Source organism: Pinus tabuliformis, chromosome 4_1 (genome assembly GCF_031772625.1).
Source record: "Pinus tabuliformis cultivar Carrire ecotype Pingquan chromosome 4_1, CPIR1, whole genome shotgun sequence".
Classification (NCBI taxonomy): domain Eukaryota; kingdom Viridiplantae; phylum Streptophyta; class Pinopsida; order Pinales; family Pinaceae; genus Pinus; species Pinus tabuliformis.
The window spans coordinates 556,492,474-556,516,513 of NC_142303.1; the positions used below are offsets into that span (position 1 = coordinate 556,492,474).

The window sequence follows — 24,040 nt, forward strand, 5'->3', positions numbered from 1 at the left end:
AGTAAACTTCTCAGGCGAAGTAGACTGTTTCCCCCGTGCCCAGAAACCTCAGAACAAGTCAGGTCTTCCTGATCATAAACATACTTTGTGTATCAGTTTTTCTCCTCCTCCTTTTTCTCCTCCCTGCCTCCAACCGTCGCTTCCTTCTTATAAATTTCCATTACCGACATCCTCCATCATCGTGTCTCAATTATGATACGTGTCGATTTTTTTATAAATCAAATCTGATTTGATTTTATCTGCATATCTTAATTTTGAATTAAAGTTTTATTTCTTTAATTTTTAATTTAATTAATTTAATTAAATTTCATAAATATTACTTTATAAGTGGGTCATTACACCAATGTTATGGTTGATATCACCATGCATTTGTGGACTAATCTTGATTTGTCAAATGCCTTAAAGCAAGCCTGATTTTTCTAGAAGGCATGCTTAGCTCTTTATTTACTATTTTTGATAATTCTGCCTATTATTTCTTTTCAAGTTTCCAAGTTTTCTAGTGTATACATCTGAGATGTTGGACTTTGCACAGATGAGTTGCTAATTCTGAGTTGCTGGTTGGAACAGGCAATTGGCTACATACGAACTTTGTATGCCTTCACGAATGAGACATTAGGAAAGCATTCATATGCAAATTCGCTCCAGGCTACACTAAAATATGGTATACAAGTAAGTCTTGTACAAGGGCTTGGACTTGGCTTTGCATATGGGCTTGCGCTATGTTCTTGTGCACTACAGCTTTGGTTTGGGAGGTTCTTGATTTCAAATAGAAGAGCCAGTGGTGGTGAAGTTATATCTGCTCTTTTCGCAATAATTCTGAGTGGCCTGTAAGCATTGTACTTCTTTGGATCACTATAGTATTTTGAATTACATTTTGACTTTGTACATTCTTAATATCATCGCTAATTACATTCTGGATACTTGTGCACATGATCTGGTGCTCTAGCTTTGGAACATTTGCATTTTACTTTTTACTCGTGTCCTTATTTCTAGTTCTTATTGGTCCAGCGGCTTGAATCAAGCAGCCACAAACTTCTATTCCTTTGAGCAAGGCAGGATTGCAGCACATAGGCTTTTTGAGATGATAAGCAGGTCGCCTACAAGAAATACTCGAGAAGGAAAAGTTTTAAATGATGTCCAAGGAGATATTGAGTTTCGTAATGTCTATTTTAGCTACATGTCACGCCCTGATATACCAATCTTGAGTGGATTTTATTTTACTGTACCTGCCAGAAAAACTGTAGCAGTGGTTGGGAGGAATGGCTCCGGGAAGAGTAGCATTATTCCACTGATGGAGAACTTTTATGATCCCACTTTGGGTGAGTCTCCTAATTTATTACATGTGCAACCCCTAGAACTTTTGCTTGTCTGGTTTTAGAGTAGACTTCTTTTTCTATTATGGCAACAAGTATGACAACCCCCTTTGCATGTGCCTGCAGGAGAAGTTCTGCTGGACGGTGAAAATATCAAAAGCCTTAACATAGAATGGTTAAGAAGACAGATAGGATTAGTAACTCATGAACCTGCTCTTTTAAGTTTGAGCATAAAGGAAAATATTATTTATGGACGAACTACTGCAACAACAGATCAAGTTGAAGAGGCGGCAAAAATTGCACATGCACATGCATTCATTGGCTCGCTTCCTAATGGTTATGATACTAAGGTAGATAAAAAATGGCTTTCTTGATGAGATCATTAGTCTACTTATTAAGAATTGGCAATATGCTTACAAATAGTGATATTGCAGATTGAAAGAGATGGGCTATCTTTGACTGAAGAGCAGAAGATAAAGATAGCTATTGCAAGGGCTGTGCTGTTCAATCCCTGTATTCTACTGCTTGATGATGTCACTGGTGCTCTTGATATGGAGGCTGAGCAGGCTGTTCAAGAAGCTCTAAATATACTTATGATGGGCCGATCGAGTATCATCATAGCACGTCATCTAAGTCCAATACGTAATTGTGATCTGATTGCTGTCATGGAAGAGGGCCAGCTTGCTGAAATGGGTACTCATGAAGAGTTGTTGAGTGCTGATGGCTTATATGCTGAACTTTTTCGATATGAAGAGGTGGCAAAGCTTCCTAAAAGGTATTATGCATTTTGTTTCTACACTTCTCATCTGTGCATTACTTGTGCGTGACAAACTATTATTTGTTTTAAATAACATGTGCCTATGTTTTAGTTCAATGTCAGATGGTGGCCATCTTTCTTTTGGTTATTCTTCCTGATTTTTTCTGCTTAAACAATTTATATGTATGAAAGATTCTGTTCATTGAACTTGGCAAGATGTAATTATCAAAATGGAAATTCCTTCTAAAGCCACATGTTACTGATTAGCTAAAGCCTAGTAGTAGTTTAGTATTATGTAGCTAACTAATATGTCAAACATCTTTGAACAATGGAAGTTGTCTATATGAGGAATGCTATGTGTTACGTCATAAATGTGCACTTAAAGTGGTTGAACCCTTAAGCGCGAGTGCAGATTTAGAGGAGCTAACAGGGATTGACCATCATCACCACAACATGAATGCCCTCTCTTGCTTTAGACTGGCTCTCCTCCGTCACAAGGAGGCTTTCCGTAGGAAAATGTGTGATAAAACCTTAAAGAATAAATGGATGGGTGCACCAGGACTTGTGCCTATCTAGTTAGGGCATTATGGAGTCAAATGATCAAACGTAGAAAGCTTTTTTCTTTAATGATAAGGAGACAAAACAGAGTTAGGATGAATATGCAGCAGTTATCGTTATGTTTCTTTTATGAAATACTTCAAATTTACTTGGATGAGCCCAAATGACGGTCCACCTTTTAAATATTCTCGAGGGTGTGTGTATCAATAAACATGAAAATTTTGCAGCAACTTGAATTAAGATGAAAGATCCAACACTAACATATTTAGTAACAAAACAGCCAAGACATCCAAGAGGAAAATATACCACACTTAAACACTTCTAAAATAATGGTATTCACTGTGTTAGCCCTTCAAACCAGATTTCTATGCAAATATCTCCATTGTCACATTCAGCAAGATTTGATCCAAAACATAAATCCTTCACAAGGTATTCAACTAGGCTTCAATAGTTTTCTCTATTATTCTCACTTTTACTCACCAAGTGGGTAATCCCTAGGATAAAAGTTTTCTCCTATTTGTCCCTCTTGCCAACCAAGAGCCCTATGATGGTCCATAGACAGCTAGCCCCAAAGGTCTTCCATATGTGCTCCAGTCAGTGCTTTATTTCATCTAGCTTACTCAATAGAGGAAGCTTGATCATATATTATAAGGTACATTAACCATTTTTATATATTAATGTTTAAGGGCATTCTAGTATGGATACAAGTTACATTGGATGATAGACCGCTTTTGGCTGTATTCTTGCTTCCATTTTTCACCTTGGTGGTTATCTCTTGTCCCTAGTCTAGTGTGACTTTCAATGAGGCCTTTCTTTCCACTGTGCAGGAGGGGCAAAAATAGGAGACACTGATTGATGTTACGTGTTCATGATAATTCATACTTAACACTTTGGATCGCTTCTTGTATCCATGTTCCATCTTCGGGTTGATTGCTATTTATCACCATTATTCATTCCCCGTTTTCCACATCCTTGAGTACAAACCCAGAAAATTTGTCCTAGGAGTTTGATGTAGCATAAAGAAAGCAAAAAGCATGTACCATAATGATAAAATGCAAAATATTGGCAAGAATGAACGAAAGTGTGTGGACAAAAGCCTAGCCTAAGCTCTATTCCCTTGGTTATCCCTCACCTAATTCCAATCTAATGCATGAACTATCAAAATGAAAGGAACTTTGAATATCCCAACCTTGATAAACAATAAATGATTCATCTTAAAGGGGTCAATGAAGCAATGAAAGCTTGTAAACCAAGCTATGCAAGAAAAAGAAAATCAAGGAAAAGGCACACAAGAGGGGTGCTAGAAATAGGCTGAGGAAAGGGGTAACTCAGGTCTCGCGATTGCATCCTCTTCACATCATATTGCTCAAAGGTGATGGAATTTCATAGTTAGTACAAAGAATGTGTCACTCTCTATGAAGTAAATCCCCACCATACCAATGACCACTTGCACCTACTGATTGATGATTGGCCTCAAAATTGTTTGTTAAGGCCCTTTGGAGAACCTTCCAAGATCCAAGCATTGTAGCTTGTTTACATTTGAAGATGATGCTTGTGTAAATTACTTCAATGCCTTTTGCATTAGATATGGGCCACTATGTGACTTTTATGGTTATTTAACAATGTTATTAGAACCAGATCGGAGTCGATCGAACTGATCGGTTTGACCCCCAAACCTATTCGTCTTTAGGTCTAGAATTGAAAAAGGATGGTTCAGTGCTGATCCAACCTTTGTTCACCAAACTGGTCGGTTTAGTACAATGCCACCGAGCACATTTAATTCATTTTTTATTTTTTATTTTTTTTATTTTTATAAACAATAATTTTTAAACATTTGCCTTTATCATTCATTTTCATCCTTTTACTTAAATTTTTAACATTACCATTAATTGACTGAAGATGTTTGAGAGTGATTTTGACTTCATTGGATTTCATATGGAGAAAGTAGAATTTTAGATCACACTCAAAATCCAACAGAGTTAATAGTTTGTAAGATTTATGATTTGGAGGATTATAATGTATCCATTGGATTATGTTATGTATGGAACTAGCATTTAATCAAGAGCACCAAGCCCTCTCTATACCTTGATGTTAGTGGCATTGGTTGTTGAACTCCTCTATCTTGATCCTAGTAAAAATGTACCCATCACTAAAAAAAAATTACTGGTTTGACATGTGAAGCTTTTTCTATCTTATTTTAATTCTTAAAGCGTAATATTGATGATGAGGATCCCAATTTAGGCAATGATTTCGATGATATGTAGGTATTTGTTGTAGCATGAGTTTTTTATTTTGACACTAGATGCCATTTAAAGCCTCTTTGTTGATATATTTTTGGTTCAAAGATATATTGCACTAAGTGCTATTTTGGTTATATGCACTCTTGCTATATAAATGAGAAACTTTTCATAGTTATTTATAAATGGTTTGGATTCATATGGATATATATGTTTTTCTTTAAATTTGAATACTCTATGTATTTTTTGGTTGAATGGTTTTTTGATTTGGCTTTTTTACTAGTTGTGATTCAGTTCTAACCATTTCCCAGTTTCGTCAATAGTTTGATTCTGATAACATACTTATGACGATGATCTCACTTGATTTCGAGAGTATGTTTCAAATGACTCCCATGTACAACTACCATCCCTTGAAGGATCATATGAGGTTTCTCCATCACTTTAAAGAGGACATTAAATCCCATTTGATGATCACTTTGGGCATAGGACATTAACAACCTTTTGGGGAGCGTTGATCTTTGGACGTTTGCAACGCTGTTGATGGCCGTCTCCTCTTTGTGTAGAGATTGAAACATTGCACAACTGAGCTAGGATGTTGTTACAAGATTGATGTATTCCAGAGGCAATAAGATGTCTCCAAGTTGGCATTCTAACTTCTTGATGGACATTGCCTTGTTTTCAGCAAATTTGATGATGATGATGATGATGATGATGAATGACGCAATGCCTCCAGAGGCTGACGTAGGCCAAGCCAGAGTGACGCTGGGCTAACACTGGGCCAAAGAGAGTTGACGCAGTCCCTAGAGGCTGATGCTGGGGTTTTGTGGGGCAAATTGGAGTTGTGGAGCTTCTAGAGTGTTTATCCGGGGTTTCAGCCGGAATATCTTCTTCCGAGGATAGAGGTATCACTGGCGAGATTTTTCTCTTTTGGGTGAGCCGGATTTGGCACCCAGATTGTATTCTGAAACTGCTTAATAAATCAAACCCTCATATAGCTGCACCAGTTTTCCCGCATTGGGTTTTTCTAGGGACAATAGTCCAAAAACAACAGTGTCACTTGTGTGCTTGTTTTTGTTTCCTTCAGTTGATGATCTGTAATGTGTTGAGCATGTACTTGTATTTATTTCTAGTATTTACATGGTAAAAAACTTGTTAATTAACATAACAAGTAGGTAGGAATAAATCAGTAAAGTACATGAAGGGTTTCTAATTGTTAGACTTAGAAACTTCAATAGGTTACAGTAATGTAGCTCAAAATAACTTGTCTTGTGTGACAAGTTATAAAGTTTGCATAAAAAGAAGGGACAACAGTCTGTTCAGACTATTGCAACCAGCACCCTACAAGCGTCAAAACACTCCTAGAGGGTTAGTCTAGGGAGTGGAAAGGTTAGAGGGTTGATGTAGAGGCCTTTGGGTTTTCTTCTCCACCTAAACTTGACTGAAACACAATTTCCAACTAGCGGGAAATCAAATTTCATATTTGTGGCTAAATGATTAATTTGTATAAATACCTAGAAATTTCTAAATTAAGATACACAATTATTTATGGCTGGAAATCAAAGGAATTTACACGAAATGTTGAAAATAATGCTTTTTAGACAAATTAGAGTAATAGGCAAAGTTTTGGAGTGAAGATACTTACTTGGGGATCTATAAAACTTGTTGTAAATTGCAGATGCAGTGAGGTAGAACCTTGTACATTTTGCAGATCTACAACACAAGTGTAAAATATTGTGTAATGCAAAGTTGTATTGAATCTGGTTTAGATATATCAATTATAACACTTATTCTTAAGATTTTACCTTGCTAATAAGGTAAAAATGTACAAAATAGCAAGTAAAGAACCTAAACTAGTGCAAAAATTAAAAAGGGGTTTTTGTATTTTAATAGATAAATGGTTGGTTCAATATACTTGTGCCCTTTGGAGTCTCTCCTCTTGCCGAAATGTGAAGTTAATATCTTCTCAATTTGTTATGGATGGTTTCTATCAAATTTGGAGAAAACCTTAGCTCCTGCTATTCGGCTTATTAGGCTTTCTCTGTGGGGAATAGGATATGTATCATCTGCTAGTACAGAATTTAGAGGTTTGTAATTTATGACTAATCTGGGAACACCTCTAATCTGTTCTGAGTGTTTATTTACATAGAACCTATAGCAGTTCTAGGGACTGCTAGATTCTCTGATCAATCCTCTTTTTAAGAGATCTGAGATTTCTTTTTGGCACAATGTTTTGTATTTGTTGTTCATAGGTATGGCTTGGCTTTTGCATGATTTTCGATCATATCCTTGTTTGAAAGGTAATGAAACGCTGTGTTGCTTTCTATGCTAGAAAGAATTTGGGTTTTCAAAACAACAACCCTTTTCTAATTGCTCTCTAAGCTCTGAGATTTTTTGTACCTTTGAGGACTGTAACTGATCTTTTATTTTGAGAGAGGACATGAAGTTTTTTAATTCTCCCAGTTTTCTTTCTGTCAGATTAACTTCCTGCATAGTCTGAACCATGGTGGATATTCTTGATGTTGAAATAAAAGGCAATGTGATGGTTTATAAGAAACCTTTGTTATCAGGGACAGATATAAAATAACCAGCTTTTCCATCCCATAATTTGGATGATCCATGTACCCAAAATACAAGAAAAATATTGCCTAAAATATCGTCTATTGGAATATTTCTGACTGCAAACTTCATTTTCATACAATAATTTGAAAGACAAAGAGTTGCACTGGAGACTTCATATTGAAAATCCTGTGTACCTACCCCAGTGACTTGTCTATTTGTAGGTGTCCAGTATTTGGCTGCGATCACTTTTTTGTTTAAACATTGATGTCTGCACCCGAATCTATTAATGTTCTGAGAATGAAGTTTTCTCCTTGTATATTAACATTTAAGAGTACATGGTGCTGCTGATACTGAATGGTCATGATCTTCATATTGCCAAATCCTATGCCACTATTTTGCATATCGTCAAAGATCTCTACATTAGGATTTTCTGCTGGTTCTTGCCATGTTCCTTTTTCTATTTGAGGGATTTTTGCTTTCAGCTCAACTATTTCTTCTTTTAAATGATGCATCTCATGGCTGACTTCTCCTAGAGTCAAAGACCTTGGTTTTGTATGCTGTTGGTTTCTTGGAAAAGATTGTGTTTTTCTCATAAGAAGCGTCAACAAACAATGCTTTAGAAATATTACCTTTTGAGGTATTACCAAGATCTCTGTGTCTGATTTGTAAAAAAGTTTCTAGAAGTTTTTATTTCATTTCTCCTTCTGCAAACATCTTGATGCCTGCCAGAACTTTTGATTGATCATCATCAATAGTGTGTACCATACACACTTTCTCTTTGGCTGGCGCCTTGTCTGTTTCTGTTTCTGAGCTAAAGTCCGAGTCTGTCTTAGAAGGGCTACAGTTGCACTCATCAGTGTTTGTGCAATTGCACTGTTGGACATTCACCTGTTCTTTACTATGTTCAGACTTAGAGAAACTCGAATCGGATGATTCTGATGAACTGCAACAATTTTGCTTCATCAAGTGTACTTCTTGCTTGAAGTGGATTCTAGGTCTTCTAGAGGCATATTCTTGTGTCTTTTTGCCTCTATTTGTCCTTGACTCTCTTCCTTGAGGACATTTGTTTGCATTATGTCCAGTTTGTCCACATAACCAACAGGTAATCATATATTTTCTTTGAGACTTAAGATGGATATCTTTGGGCTCATAGTAGTGTGTTCTGGGCACTATTTTATATGATCCTTTCTTGTGCCTATTTGACTTATGAGGATGACTTTTAGCCAACTGTTTATGACCTTTCTTCTAAGATTTTCTATGTTTTCTTCTTTGCACAATTGGATCATCAATAATCAATCCATATTTACTGTAGATGGATTTGCTATCAGGTAGTCTGGACATCTTTTGTAAGGACTTATTGACTTTCATGCTGGTGCAAAGTCCTACCAAGGTTTTTGTTATGTTGCAATATATCTCTCCCCATGTATAGTTTTCAAAAGAAGTTTGGAACACTTCTTGTTGCTGGATGTATTCAACAAATTTGGAGGGTAATGCTGCTAAATATACTTGTTTCCACAGGTCATTCTGACTTTCTTTTACTTCGTAAATTCTTTGTGTCCAATCTCTGTGGAAATCTTCATATTTGGACATTTTCTTACATTTGAGATTCATCAGGATCATCTCATGTTTATTTGCAATTTCTATTGTTGCTCCACACCAATATTCTAGAATGAAGGAGGTTAATGCTCCAATCATATTATTTTGGGGGTCACCATTTTCATTGTGGATAACAACTCCAGCGTCATCCTTAACAGACTCTGTTTCCCTTTTTGCGAGTAATTTAGGGGAAGATTCTGCTTCCCACCATCTCGTACTTGTAAAGCATTGGATGAGAGTTTTGCAGAATTCAATTTCTGATTTTCCTCTCATACACATGAGCTTATATTCAGTGTACATCCGGTCAATCATTTGCTTGATTTGCCCAACACTCAAGCCATCAATATTCCATTCTTTATAAGATCCAGACTGGAAGGTATGGGTTTTGGGCATTTTCCCTTTGTCATTAAGGTCGGGAGTTGGATATCTAGTGAATTGGCTAGACAGAGGTTCATATATAGGAAAAAGATGTTGTCCTGAGGATCCCGGCTCTTCTTCTTTGGTCATGGTCCCTGTGAAAAGAGAATAGGATTCACTAAAAGATTCTTTGGTGCCAGTGTGTTGCTTTGGTTTCTCTTTGGGAAATAGAAATTGAAGCCTCTCGATAGGTTTTGAGGCATGCTGAATGGGTACATGGTGACTAAACAAGATAGAGATTGGGATATTTTTATCTTTGGGGATACAAAAAGTTGCTCAAATTTTTTAGAAAGTTTTTCAATAAGAGTCTAAGTAGAGTCGAACTCAGACTTTACCTTTTCCTCTATGCTTTTAATTTGTGCTGTTGATTCTCTCACAAAACCTTTTAATACAGAAACTGAAAAATTGACATCATTCAAAGCTTTATTCACACTATGTACAACCAGTGTTTTACAAAACGGACTCGGATTCGGACTCGGCCGAGGATCGACTCGGACTCGGACTCGGAAACGGCAATGACTCGGCCGGCTCAATTTCAATGACTCGGTCGTTGTAAAAAATACATTAAATATTTATTTTTTTTACAAAAAAACATAATTTTAAATATTTTAAACATAATTTTAAAGATTTTCATTCAAGTTTCCAAACACACAACATTATAATATACATGGAAGACAACATATGATCAAAGTAGGCTCATGAACCAATCCATTATATCAAAATGGGACGGTGTACCCAATGGCAATAGTAAATACATAGTCAACTGTAGTCTGCAATAGTAAATACATACATAGTCAACTGTAGTCTGTCATAGTTATTTTTACATTGCCCATGTCATCTTTAATACAAAGAACAGGTAACTTCTAAGCATATTTGCTACCATCCTACCTCAATCATCAAATACACTTTGATCTTAATTTTGCTGGAAGACGTAACAGCGACTAAATGAGGAGACTTAATGTGCATCCAATAATTTTTTAGGGTAGAAATTATGCTTGCACGATTAGAAATGCCAATTTGACATTGACGGAGTTTAATTTCTCCAATTCCTTAAGATTCTACAATAGAAACCAAGAAGTCACGTCCTTTCTTGCATATCACTAATCCATGATTAACAAGTGGTTGTATAAATTCAAACACAAGCACTAGTTCAACCTCAAAGCTGAAGTTTCCCATCTCAATAATCCTCTTTTCTTGAGGTCTACCATTCTCTAGCCCATGTGTCAAGGCAGCTTGATGCTTACTGCATAGTTAGTCATGAGTCATATTACAACGCTTCTAAGCACATTGATGGGTCTGGCATTGTGTGTCATGGGAAGGATGTAGTCGGCAGGCCTCAGTCATTCAATTATGCACCACATCTATCAAAGAATATACGAGACAGTGTTGCAAAAATGATTGAAGATGGTTTCAATGTGACTATGGTCTGGGAGAAATTCATATCTGATGTGAAACATGGATCCGGTGAGCTGTTTACAGGGGTAACCCGAGATGCCTTGATGACAAGGAAGGATGTCTTAAACATTTACAATAGTATCAGAAGGCAAGAATATCAGGGCCACAGGTGGACTCTCTGCAAGAATAATGATAAAAGAGAGGAAGGAGCTGAGATGCAAAACACTCAAAGTGATTCAGACTCTTCTTCTGTTGTAGTAGACATTGAGGAACCTGCTAGAAGGCTAATTTTGGACCTCAATATTCCTTATTGAAAATCATGATCAGAAGCTGCTACAGATCAGCCTTTGACAATACTTCTCATATCTTTGTTTTGTGCCTTATATTTTTCTTTTTAGAGACGTTAAACTGTTTCTTCTGCCTTGGACGTGGAGTGTGCTTAATAGCAGGCCAAGGATTGAATGCATGCACAGTTCCCTGAGTAATATGAGGGGTCCCTTTTGTCTGTTTTGCTGTGAAGAATGAAAGAATGCTTGTTTTTGTGTATCTTATTTAAATTAATACTGTACTCTGAAATTGATCACCCCAGATCTCAAAAAAGAAAATTTCTTTGCCGTGAATATGAACAGTAAAGGACATAGATGAATACAAATGCAGTAAAAAATTGTTCATCTAACCAGCCTGTAGAATGGCATTGACAGGATCTGATATGCATGACATATGCCATGCATGCGACTCATGACTGGTATAATGGAATCCTAAGAAGATGTTGCTTTCATCATTGAGATTAAATCATTAAAGTCATGTTTAGCATAAGCATAAATCTCTCTAAACTGCCAAATGTTAAGTGAAAATTGATTTTTTTTTGGTAATACGCTGCCCCAGCCGGTTATGAGTGAAACGGCCGAGTCATGATGGGACCCGGCCGGGTTGACCGGGTCAGCTATGACTCGGCCGAGTCATTGGCTGACTCGGCCGAGTCATAGCTGACCCGGTCAACCGAGCCGGGTCATGGGCCGGGTCAAGCTGGGGGCTATTGAAACGGAACGAAACGACCGTTTCCGTTTCGGTTCGGCCGTTTCGTAAAACAGTGTGTACAACGATTGATAGTGAGTCAAAACATTCCTTTTGTTAAGAAGTTTTTACCATATTCATCTCTAGCCCTTTAATAGCTGTATTTGTCCAGTTTATTTGTTCACTGGCCTTCTGGATCCTTCCATCTATTCCTAGGGCTAAATCATCTTTTAATACTAAAGGAATGGCCTTGGCTGAGTTGCTAGCTTCTCCTAGCATAATTCCCTTATATGGAGGGAATGTGGTATTTGTTTCTAGCTTGCTTCCATCACAAGCTGTCCAGAAATGGTTTTGTGCAGATGCAGTTTCTACATCTACCATGTGTACTTCTGGTTGTTCCTTTAATTTCTTCCAGACATAAAAAGAGATCAGTGAGTTTGTTTCTTCCATGTACTTTTTCCATTCCAGAGAAAAAGCATATTTTTTTCATCAACAGATGTGCTGAGACTAAATTCTTTGGATTGAGGATGTGTATAGAGATCCCAATTTGGCATGTTCTTCATCCATTCTCTATTGATCTTATGTTTGGGACATCCATCCATGAGCGAGATGTTGATTTTTGGTAGCATCGGATGTGCTCTAGCCATGAAATTTGGTGGAGAGGCTAAGGCACATAAGATCTCCAAGACCTAGAAATCGTTTGGGGAAATTCCACCCGGAAATATTAATGTGTATAAATATAAAATGGGTGAGAAAGTTCTAAATAACAAAGTTCAATCCAAATCTAATCTTAGCTGTTGATTAGGGACTTAATCTCGACCGTTAAATCGTCAACAGGAAAAGTATAAGAAGAGGCTTGAGGGTCAGTTGGAGATACACCAAGTTGATCAAGAATTCGATTTTTTGGGGCAGGGTTTGTTGAGAAATCGAGTTAGTGATTTGTTGCTATGAGTGGCAGTTCGGCAGAAGGCCGAGAATACATAGAAGAGAGACATAGATAGTGCCAGAGAGACAGCGTAGAGGCAACCTTGGTTGACGCAGAGACAGGGAGAGCTGACGCAGAGGCTTAGAGGGTCAGTGCTGAGGACGCATGAGTCCGAGAAGCTGACGTAGAGGCTAGCAGAGCTGACGCTAAGCAGAACGAGTTGAGTTGTGGTGTTTTCATAGGGCAGACTGGGAGTTGAGAGGCAAACACATAGCTGTAGAGGGTGATGTAGTCCCTAGAGGGTGACGCAGTTCTGGAAGGAAGCTTGGAGCAGCTTTCGCTGTCCAACTAAGGAACAATCAAATTCACTGTGGGAATCATCATCCGGTTGTTGATTACTTGGAATATCTATTTCCAGAGCAAGGTACTTCTGCCGAGGATAATCTCTAAAGGATGAGCCATTTCTGGCACCCTAATTGTATTAAGAAAACTGTATAATAAGAAAACCCTCATATCTGCTGCACCGATTTTCCTGCATTGGGTTTTTCCGGGGATGATTGTCCAAATGTAACAGTGTCCCTTGTGTTGTCTCAGTTTATTTTAGTCGCTGATCTGTATGTTTGTGAAGGCGACAATTGTGTTTATCTCGATATTTATGCATATAAATAACTTGTTAATGTAAAGAACAAGTAGGAGATAATAAACCAGATATTGCAATAGGGGTTTTTGATGTGTTAAATTCAGAATTTCCACAGGAGAAGAATTTGTACATTTCTGAGTTTGATGGCTTCTTGCAGTCTGGTGGAGTAAGATTTTGAAATCTTGAAGATGGAATGAGATTGTATAGTCTTTCAACATATCCCATGCTATATTTTGGCATCCTAGGTGGTCTCATCTTGCTAAACATTTCAGTGAGACGGGGGTCTTCATTCTCCAGAGTGGGTAATTCATGATAGGAAATGGAATGTCAGAGCATTTTGGATTTGGACATGAATTTGTAGTAACAGTAGAAGGGGCTTCTCTAGTCCTGGAATTATGATTTTTGTGGAGAACAAGATTTGCGAGAGATTGTAAGCAAACTACTATTTGGCAGACATGACATTTTTCTTCGAGAGTGGAAAAATGTAATAACTGAGTGAGTTCAAATAAATCAACATGTGCGCAACTGATGTATTTACAGATGTGGAAGTAGATGGCTGACATGAAATATGATCTGGGTTTATATGGTATTTTGTGGCTTGACAGGCTTCTTGTATTCTTTTGCAATCCAAAGTAGATCTTCTAGGGAAGGACAAAGTAGCTTTAGCTGGTCCTTCTTGTATCTGAGAAGTCGTGATACTTTGAACTTTGGGCGACTGAGGTAGATCTACTACCCAGTTTTCAGGAAAGCTGAGATCTTCCCATTTGATGGTCTGGTGCTCAATCTTTTGATTGTGAGCTTTTGTGATTACCAGGGTGCTAGATTTTGACTCCTAACTGGGTGTATGCAAAATGGCTGGATATAATGTGTTGTTGTGCCTGAAACACCCTCTAGTATGAACTGCAATGTTTGTCCTTTTTCTTTTCGTATCAAAACCACTAGTTTTGATTTGCAATTGGAGGATGTCCTTAATGTGTTCATCGTACACATATACTGAGAAATTTGGGTGGCAATCAAACCATACAAGGCCATTTGATAAAGGAGCCACAATACCACCAATTAATGAATCAGTATATCTGTTATGCGTGAGATCTCTGATAGTAGCCAACACATATGTATTAAGCCCTCTATGGGTTAAAGAATTTATGCCTACCCAGATACAGGCAAGATGTAGATAAGAAGTACCATGTCTTCAAGCTTCTTCCTGAAGCTTTTTAGGATCTAAAAGGGAAATGGTTTGAATGGATTCAACATTTTCTTGGATCTGAGAGACACATTCTTTAACAATGACTATAGTTATAGCTTTCAAATGAAACACAAATAAATCACCATAAACTTCTGACAGGCTTATAGAAGGGAGAGCCCATCGGGTTGATGGCTAACTTTATATTAACTCTATTTCTGCAGAGTTAATCATTGAAGATGATGCACTATGAAACATATTTTCCATATCAAAATTATTTTCTTGTGTTTCTTCTTTCTAAAGTTCTCTGAATGAAACAGATCTTCTTCCTGATGCCATGTTATCTTTGGAGAGAGTTTAAAAGATAAATCCCTGTATGAACCAGACGTTAGTAGCTCTGATACCAATTTTTGCAGGGGCTTCCTCCGAAGGAAAAAATGAAGCACGTTGTCTAATTTCTATGCCTTCTATGATGGATACACAAACTCTTACACGAACCCGTACATGAACCTCTGGATCTTCACACAACAATGCTCTTTAATGACCTCCTGCCAACACGAGCAAAATGTTCCTCGATCCTCGATGAACCTCCGGTGAACCTCAGATGAACCTCCCCTCTCACAGAGTATCTAGAATAGCATAACATAACAAAAACTCATGCAGAACAATTTGAAAACCTCTCTTTTTTATTGATTTCAAAAGATGTATTACAATGCTGGAAGATTTGAGAACTTTCAATCAGAGATAGACTGCTCGGGCATTTACTAGATGCCACACCTTAAAATAAAATGCGATCTAGAGGCTCCCTGGCTCTTTGCAGACTCTGCCTTTGAATTCTCTGAAACAATATAGATTCAAACCTAATGAGTTCAGCCACTTTAGGTTCTTACCGAGGTTGTTAGGCCTTGATACGCAGGGTTTTCAAACTCGACTCTAAAAGAGACTTTCTTTGTGATGCAAGCAGATCGAACACAGAGATTCGCAGATGCAGAGTAGGAAGACTATCTCAGACTCAAAACAAAAGACTCTCACTCTCAGACTACGAATGCCTCAATGAACCTTACTTCTCTCATTTTATAGGATGAGTAGGGGACAAGAATCAGAATATCGTACTGAGATTCTGAGATGTGGATCAAATCACACCAAAAGTTGGATAAGTGCTGTGAGTCTCGAAAAATTAGAATTTTTACAATGTAGAGATTATTCCAAATCTTATGGAAAAGATATTTAAAATGTGGAGATTTATGTTGTAAAATCCCACGAAAATCGGTCCCTATCAAAGTCAAGTGACAAGACATTACTGTATACTGTGGATGCTTTTGAGGAGAAGCCCATGAGAACCCTTGGAGTCTTTTAGGTTATGTTCCCAATGGATTTGTACTAGGGAATCTGCCATTATTATGATGGTATGCCCCACTAGTCTCCCATGCTTTTGTATAAATCCTTCGGACAATCACTGGCTTCCCGAGGATAATTTGATGGTTTACTTTGGTTAAGACTAACCAATGATGACGTCCTCTCATGATGTAGCCTAATATGCGATCATCATAATTTTTTTTTTAGAACTGCAATAGTCTTACAGGGAAGGTGAAAACACTTTATGCCATTACACTCCATGCACTCCTGGCAATCACTTTGAAAGTCTCTTTCAAAGTACCTTGGATCCACAATAGTGTTATTTATCCCATACCATCTCCACCATTCCTGTAACCAAGTTGGTTGTAACAATAACTGTGTAATGAAGACAGTTCCAAATTTTAATAATGTATAATGTATTTCTGATCTTTCTTCTCTGCATAAGAGATCCCACCAACAATCTTTATCGCCCTGGAAATTATAGACAGTGTCAGGAAATGCAAGGCTCGGATCCTTTTGTGGCCACATTATTCTTGCAGGATGTTTAGGATATCTGGTTCTATTGATAGTATAATATTTATGAAATGTTTTGGTTCTATTGCTCCCCTCATTCCATATCAGATTGATATCATGAAAACTTTATCTTAATGCTTTGTCTGCAAGATCAAAATACATCATTGAAATCTTATACACCATATCATGTATCCAAGCGCTGGACTTAGGGTAAATCTTTCTTTATGGTACGGGGTGGTTTAAGTCTTTATGAGGCTGTAGATTTGCATCCGTTATTTTGGTGTTTCTTAATTGCCAAGTGTGTTTCCATTTTTCAGCATAGATTGGCCATGAGGTGCTGTCTGGGATATTTCTAAATTCTTCTTGCTGTGTTTTAGGGTCCCATTCAGTGACCATAACCATTAGATGATTTTCTTTTTTTAGATATTCTCGACTCAAAAAATCTGGTAGACAATTTCTTTCTCCCTTTATACGCTCGACTTCAAAATCAAAATTTGCAAAGAAAGGTTGCCATATGGCAAACTTGGATTCTCTAGACTTTTTAATGTCTTTTGTTAATACTTTCTTTAAAGTAGAAGCATTAGTCCTGAGAAGAAACCTTTTACGTATGAGGTTGATGTCAAATTTGTCTATACAATTCCATGCAACTTTTACCTCTTTTTCAATTGTAGAATAGTTTTGTTCTGCTTGGTTCCACGTGCTTGAAGCAAACTGTATAACTTGTTCTTCTCCTTCTTTAGTTTGCTTGAGAATACCTCCCTATCCAATGTTGATGGCGTCACTTTCTACAATTTTTGGCAAATCCTCATCTGCAAGGTAGAGAATAAGTAAAGTTTTTACCTTAGATTTTATTTTGTCTGATGGCATTGATATGTTCTGAAGTCCAAGGCGCTAGATCTTTTTTCAATCTTGGATTTAACAATTTTTGTCATGGGCACATCCTTCATAGAAATTGTTGACGTAGTTCAAACAACCTAGGAATCTTTGCAATTGTGTTTTATCTGTGATCATATCTAAAAATTTATCAGCAAATTCAAGTGCATGATTTTGTAATGTGATTTGGCCATCCTCAATAGTATGTCCCAGGAATTTGATCTTTGTTTGAAACAATTCCATTTTCTTCTTGCTTAGTACGAGCCCACTTCTCTTGACTACCTGTGTAAAAATCTGTACATGTTTGAAATGTTCTTCTACAGATTTAGAGAAGATTAACACATCATCAATATATATAATGAGCCAATCAAAGTATGGCTTGAAAACTTGGTCCATGACCTTTTGAAATTTGGATGGTGCATGTTTTAGGCCAAAGGGCATGGCATTCCACTCATAATGACAAGCAGGAATGCTGAAGTTAGTTTTGAATCTATCTCCTTCTTTTACCACAACCTGCCAAGACCCAGATTTCATATCAAATTTGGAGAAAACCTTAGCTCTTGCTATTCAACTTATTAGGCTTCCTTTGTGGGGAATATGATATGTATCATTTGCTAGTACAAAATTTAGAGGTTTGTGATTTATGACTAATTTGGGAACACCTCTAATCTGTTCTGAGTGTTTATTTACATATAACCGTAGTAGTTCCAGGGACTGCTAGATTCTCTTATCAATCCTCTTTTGAAGAGATCTGAGATTTCTTTTTGGCATAGAAGTATTTCAGACTTTTATGGAAAAACTTTCTAAAAAATTTGAGCAAGTTTCTGTATCCCCCAAAGATAGAAATATCCCAACCTCTATGTTGTTTAGTCACTATGTACCCATTCAACATGCCTCAAAACCTATCGAGAAATTTCTATTTCTATTTCCCCAAGAGAAAGCAAAGCAACACATTCGCAACAAAGAATCTTTTAGTGAATCCTATTCTCTTTTCACAGGGACCATGACCAAAGAAGAAGAGCCAGGATGTTGATTTGGGGCAACATCAGATGTGCTCTAGCCACGAATATTGGTGGAGAGGCTAAGGCACATGAGATATCCAATACCCAGAAAGGGTTTGGGCAGATTCTAAACAGTTTAGGTGGGAGATATTAAAATAATTAATATTTTTAATGGAGTCCCTAAGTCTAAACTTAGGGAAAATAAAATATTAATGTGAATTAATATCAAACTGTGTTAGAATGGTCCAAAAGTCACGGATGAAGCTATATCTAATCTTAGCTGTTGATTAGGGAATTAATCTTGACTGTTGATGTGTCAACGAGAAAAGTATAAGAGGAGGCTTGAGGGTCACTTGGAGAACACACTGAGGGAGACCAGTCAGTTCAATTTCTGGAGCAAGGTTAGCTGAGAAATTGAACCATTGGTTTGGTGAGCAGTGAGGAGGCAACAAGTACGGAGCAGAGAGGTGGGATCAACAACTAAAGATCAGTGCTGAGGCAAGAGAGGTAGACGCAGAGGCAGCAGAAGACTGCGCAGTCACTAGCTAGGTCTGTATGGGTGACGTAGAGAGGCCTAGGGTTGACGCAGTCAAGCAAGGGCTGATACAGAGGGTTGGAGAGCCACGCAGAGGTCAGCTGGGCAGACGTTGGGATCAAGAAAAGTGCTGGAGAATTATCTCTCTGTGGGTAAGCCAGTTTGGCAACCTGTTGTACTGAAGAATTGCTGAATAATAAAAACCTCCCTTGCTGCACTGGTTTTCTTGCATTGGGTTCCAAAATAACTATGTCAATGTGTTGATTCTTGTGCATATGTTTGTTTCTGTATTACAGTGTGATATCTGTTGCAGTATTTATTTTAATGTTTATTGAAGTAATTTCATGAATAATTTATTGTGGAATAAGTAGGAAACGTAAATCAGTTGCTGCAGTGATAGAATTTTCACATGGTATCGGAGCAAGTAATGAGAGACAAGATGGGAAAATCATTTATGGGTCGAGACCACGATGCAAAGGCATCCACGTCAAGGGACTCACAAAGATTTTCAGAAGATTGCACAAGAGAAAGAGATGTCGATTTCTCTATGTTAGTTTCCAGGCTGGAAGAAGAAGTGGCGTGTATGACTAGTGCTGCATCATCAGAAGTATGGTATATAGACAGTGGAGCCTCGTGCCATATGAAGGGAATTAGGGAGTGTTCCTTAGGATATCGAGAAGAGAAGATGAACTTTCAGATCACGATGGGGAACAAGGCAAAGTGTACTCCAGTAGGGAAGGGTACCATAGTCTTTCAGACATAATTGGGAGAATGGTTTCGTTCTACAAATGTGTTGCATGTACCAAGATTGGGGATGAACGTACTTTCCATATCGTAACTACGAGGCAAGAGCTATGGCGTCTACTTCATCAAAGAGAAGGTATACGTCAAACACCCGTGCTGGAAAAGGAAAGTGCAGTTCGGGATCAAAAGTAAATCGGTTGTATAGATTGCAACTAGAATCACCAATGGCACTAATAGGTAGTCATGGAGACAAGGACTTGAGCGAACTACGACACAGAAGAATGGGTCACTTGCACTGTGGAGCTCTGAGAATTCTCAGGACACTGTAACAGGAGTTCCAGATCTGAGTACGGAACGAGATGATGTATGCAGGGGACGTGCTCTAGGAAAGTATGCCAAGGCAGAATTTCCTAGGAGCAAAGACAGGGCCAAGAGTGTACTAGGATTGATACACTCAGATATCTGCGGACCTATCTCTATCAAAGCTCTCAGTGGTGCCGAGTATTTCCTTACCTTCGTTGATGACCACTCAAGGAAAACATGGATTTATTTTCTGAAAACCAAGGATGAGGTTTTTTGTCGATTCAAGGAGTTCAAGGCTCTGGTGGAGAATCTGAATGGGAAGAAAATAAAAGTTTTGCGCTCAGATAATGGTGGAGAATATGTCGATAAAGACTTCACTGATTTTTGCTCTAAGGAGGGCATCAAAAGAGAGTGGACAACTCCCTACGATCCGGAGCAACAGAATGGGGTAGCAAAAAGAAAGAATAGGACTATTGTAGAAGCAGTTAGGACCATGGATCAGGATATGCCAAAATTCCTGTGGGCAGAAGCATGCAACACAACAGTCTATGTTGAGAACATGACTCCTCATCGGGCATTGGGCAAGATTACTCCAGAGAAAGTCTTCACACGGAAGACACTAGAAGTCAGTCATTTCAGGATATTTGGGAGTTTATCATATTGCTGCATACCTGAAGAAACGAGGAAGAAGATGGATCAAACTGTAGAAAAGGGATATTTGATGGGATATAGCGAGAACGCTAAGGCATACAGAATTTATCTTCGAGGGGGCAGGAAGGTAGTAGTACGAAAAGATGTAAAGTTCATGGAGGACAGGGCTTTTAGAAGATCTCACGAGATGCCTTCCGAGGAGCAGTCGAAAGAGGAGTCGTTGGTTAAGTCTCTTCAACCAATAGAAGTAAAGAATTCTTCCTTAGGACAGGAAGATTCTTAGAATGAGGAGGAGGAGCGAACAGAAGCACTTGCTGGCAGAGGAAGAACTAGCAGGGAACTTCGTCAGATTCAGCGAGATGCAAAGGACTTCATCGGTGTGCCAAAAAACAATAAGAGGGAGCGAAAACAGCCAGATAGATATCAGGCATTAATAGCTTAGGATGGAGAGCCTGCCAGTTTCAAGGAGGCAGTGCAAATAAGGTTTGGCTTGATGCGATGGTGGAGGAATATAGCTCCATAATGGTAAACGATGTTTGGGAGGTGGTGTGAAGACCTCAAGACAGATCAGTGTTAGGTTCAAGATGGATCTACAAGATCAAATACGCTATAGACGACAGTGTTGAGAAATACAAGGCCAGGTTTGTGGCTAGGGGTATGCTCAAAAGGAAGGGATTGACTATGAAGAGACCTTCGCCCTGGTAGCCAGGTATACATCTATTAGAATTGTGATATCTCTTGCAGCCCAGATGGGATGGGAGATCAATCAGATGGATGTCAAAACAACATTTCTAAATGGGGTAATAGAAGAGGAGATATACATTGAGCAACTAGAGGGCTTTGAAACTCATGAGAAAAAGTCTCATGTATGCAAGATTGAAGAAATCTTGTATGGGCTGAAACAGGCACGGAGAGCATGGTATGGTCGAATAGATGGCTACTTGTAGAAGATGGGGTTTGTCAAGAGTGACGCGGATCCGAATCTCTACTATCTGGTTTTAGGGAACGAGTCGTTAATCTTAGTATTGTATGTGGATGATCTCTTTTTGACAGGATCATCCAAACTCATTGGGGACTGCAAGAAGAATCTAGCCACAAAATTTGATATGAAGGATTTGGGACAAATCCACTACTTCCTAGGGTTAGAAGTTTGGCAGCAGAAGGGAGAAATCTTCCTTGGGCAAGGGAGGTATGCTACAGAAATCTTGAAAAGATTCAGGATGGAGGATTGTAGACCTATGGCTACGACAATGATCACCAACTAGAAGAAGATTGATGCATCAGAAGACAAGGATGTTGATCCCACCCTATACAGGCAGCTCATAGGGTCCCTAATGTATTTGGTTAATACCAGGCCAAACATTTGCTACGTTGTCAACTCCCTGAGTCAGTTCATGGTGGAATCGAAGAAGGCACATTGGGCAGCAGCCAAACATGTTCTCAGATACTTACAGGAAACAATTGATTATGGACTCTTGTACACTAGGGGTAAGGATATCAGATTGAGTGGATTTACTGATGCAGATTGGGCTCTGAGCTCATCTGAGTTAGAATATATGGCAGCAAGCACAACTTCGTGTGAGGCCATATGGCTTAGAAAATTGCTTTTGAACCTATTCAGAAGGAATATGGAGGTGACTAGGATCATGTGCGATAATCAGAGTTGCATCAATCTCTCTGATTCAAGAAGAGCATGAAGGTACATGTTCGAGATGTACCGAAGGAAAATCTTACAAGGGGACCATTCCCCTCATGTAGCAGGTCCACAGGTTTGGAACAACTCGATGGGTTTGAGATTCATGATTGGGAATCTCATGTATGCGGGTGGAGGAAAGCAACCCTCTATGGCTTGATGCAAAACACCCTGGGCTTAATATGAGAGGATTGATAGCTGTCTGATGAAGCTGAGATTCACTAGGAGTGAAGACGATCCAAACCATTGCTTGAAGGTTGTGGATGATAGACCTCTCATACTGGCACCTTATGAGGACAATCTCTTTCTGACAGCAGACCCTCTCTTTTACAAAAGTAAGAGGGAGTTGGATTCCAGATTTAGAATGGTGAACTACAAGACCGTGACTACCTCGATGGATCTTAACTTTCAAAAGTTATGTGGTAGGGATACCAGACCTGATTTGGGAAATGCCTCTGAGTTTCAAAAATTCATACTAGCATTGATGTTCTTGGTGAACTCCCATCCAGATATATGTTTTGTAGTTAGCATGGTGAGCTCATATATGGTTGAGCCTCACTAGGCTGGTGCCAAGGATCTTCTGAGATATCTTCGGGGCACAGTCTCACATAGACTGAGATACACTGTCGGAAATGTGAAGCTGCATGATTATTCTAATGCTGATTAGGCAGGCAGTGTGGAGGATCGCAAGAGCACTTCTGGGTTCTGGTTCTCTTTAGGTTCTGCCTCGATATCCTAGAAGAGCAGGAAGATGAAGTCGGTTGCTATAAGCACCACTGAGACCGAATACATAGCTACGAGTATGACCTCGTGTGAAGCTGCCTGATTGAGGAAGCTCTTCAGTGAGCCATTTGGCACATGATGGATACCACCGTGATCTTCTGTGACAACAAGAGGGGGATTCGACTATTGAGGAATCTCGTGTGTTATGATCTCTCCAAGCATATAGACATCAGGTACCACTTTATCTGGGATATGTTACATCGATGAGCAGGAAGGTTCCATCGCATTGGGACTGATGTGCAGGTCGCAGACATTCTGTCGAAGCCTTGGGGAAAGGTCAAATTTTTGACTTTCTAGAATGACTTAGAGTCGTTGAGAGACCCTCTTATGAGGGTCCTGTATGATGCATGCATTGAGCTCTGGGAGCTCCAGGGGGCTTGGGGTACTTCTTGGAGCAACAAGCGACCATAGGGTGACTCACCCTCCCCTAATGGTATGTTATGTATAAGGTAAATGGTTCAGCCTTCCCCTATGATACCCTATGGCAACTTATGGACAGGATGAGTGGTTCTCTTGTCGAGGCATACTACCCATGCAGTCTGGGACTCATGGGAAGTACCTCTCATTTGGACAATGAGTAGGGAAATGGGGTTAGGGACGATAGTAGTATCGATGGACGCATTGTGTATCTACCGTACTCCCTATGCTAGGATGACCGACATTGATCTGGGATCGATTGGAACTGACTTCAGGTCAGTAAGAGTGATATAACTCACTCTCTCTCAGAACTGATCTGGGATCTGTATGAGTGGTTTGAGACACTCTCTTTTGATATTGATTTGGGATCAATGAAACTGACTTCGGGTCAGTATGAGTGGTTTGAGGCACACTCTTATGATATTTATTTGGGATCAATGAAATTGACTTCGGGTCAGTAAGAGCGACATAACTCACTCTCTTTTGGAACTGATCTGGGATCAGTAAGAGTGGTATGACACATGCTCTTCATATGGGACTGACTTCGGGTCAATAGAGAATGTTATAAGACATTCTC

The 24,040-nt window shown here is 38.7% G+C and overlaps 1 protein-coding gene across 2 annotated transcripts in view; it reads left to right on the forward strand.

Moving 5' to 3' along the window:
• LOC149177054 (ABC transporter B family member 20-like) overlaps nt 1–24,040 on the forward strand; it is a 295,712-nt gene that overhangs the window by 195,787 nt on the left and 75,885 nt on the right. Inside the window, exons 5-9 of one of the 2 annotated variants that reach the window (XM_089420036.1) lie at nt 568–827; nt 1,009–1,092; nt 1,234–1,319; nt 1,440–1,663; nt 1,748–2,088. In XM_089420036.1, coding sequence (XP_089276162.1) covers nt 568–827; nt 1,009–1,092; nt 1,234–1,319; nt 1,440–1,663; nt 1,748–2,088 — 995 coding nt within the window. Of the gene's footprint in view, nt 1–567; nt 828–1,008; nt 1,320–1,439; nt 1,664–1,747; nt 2,089–24,040 lie in introns of both variants that reach the window. The other variant, XM_089420035.1, reaches the window with a different exon arrangement.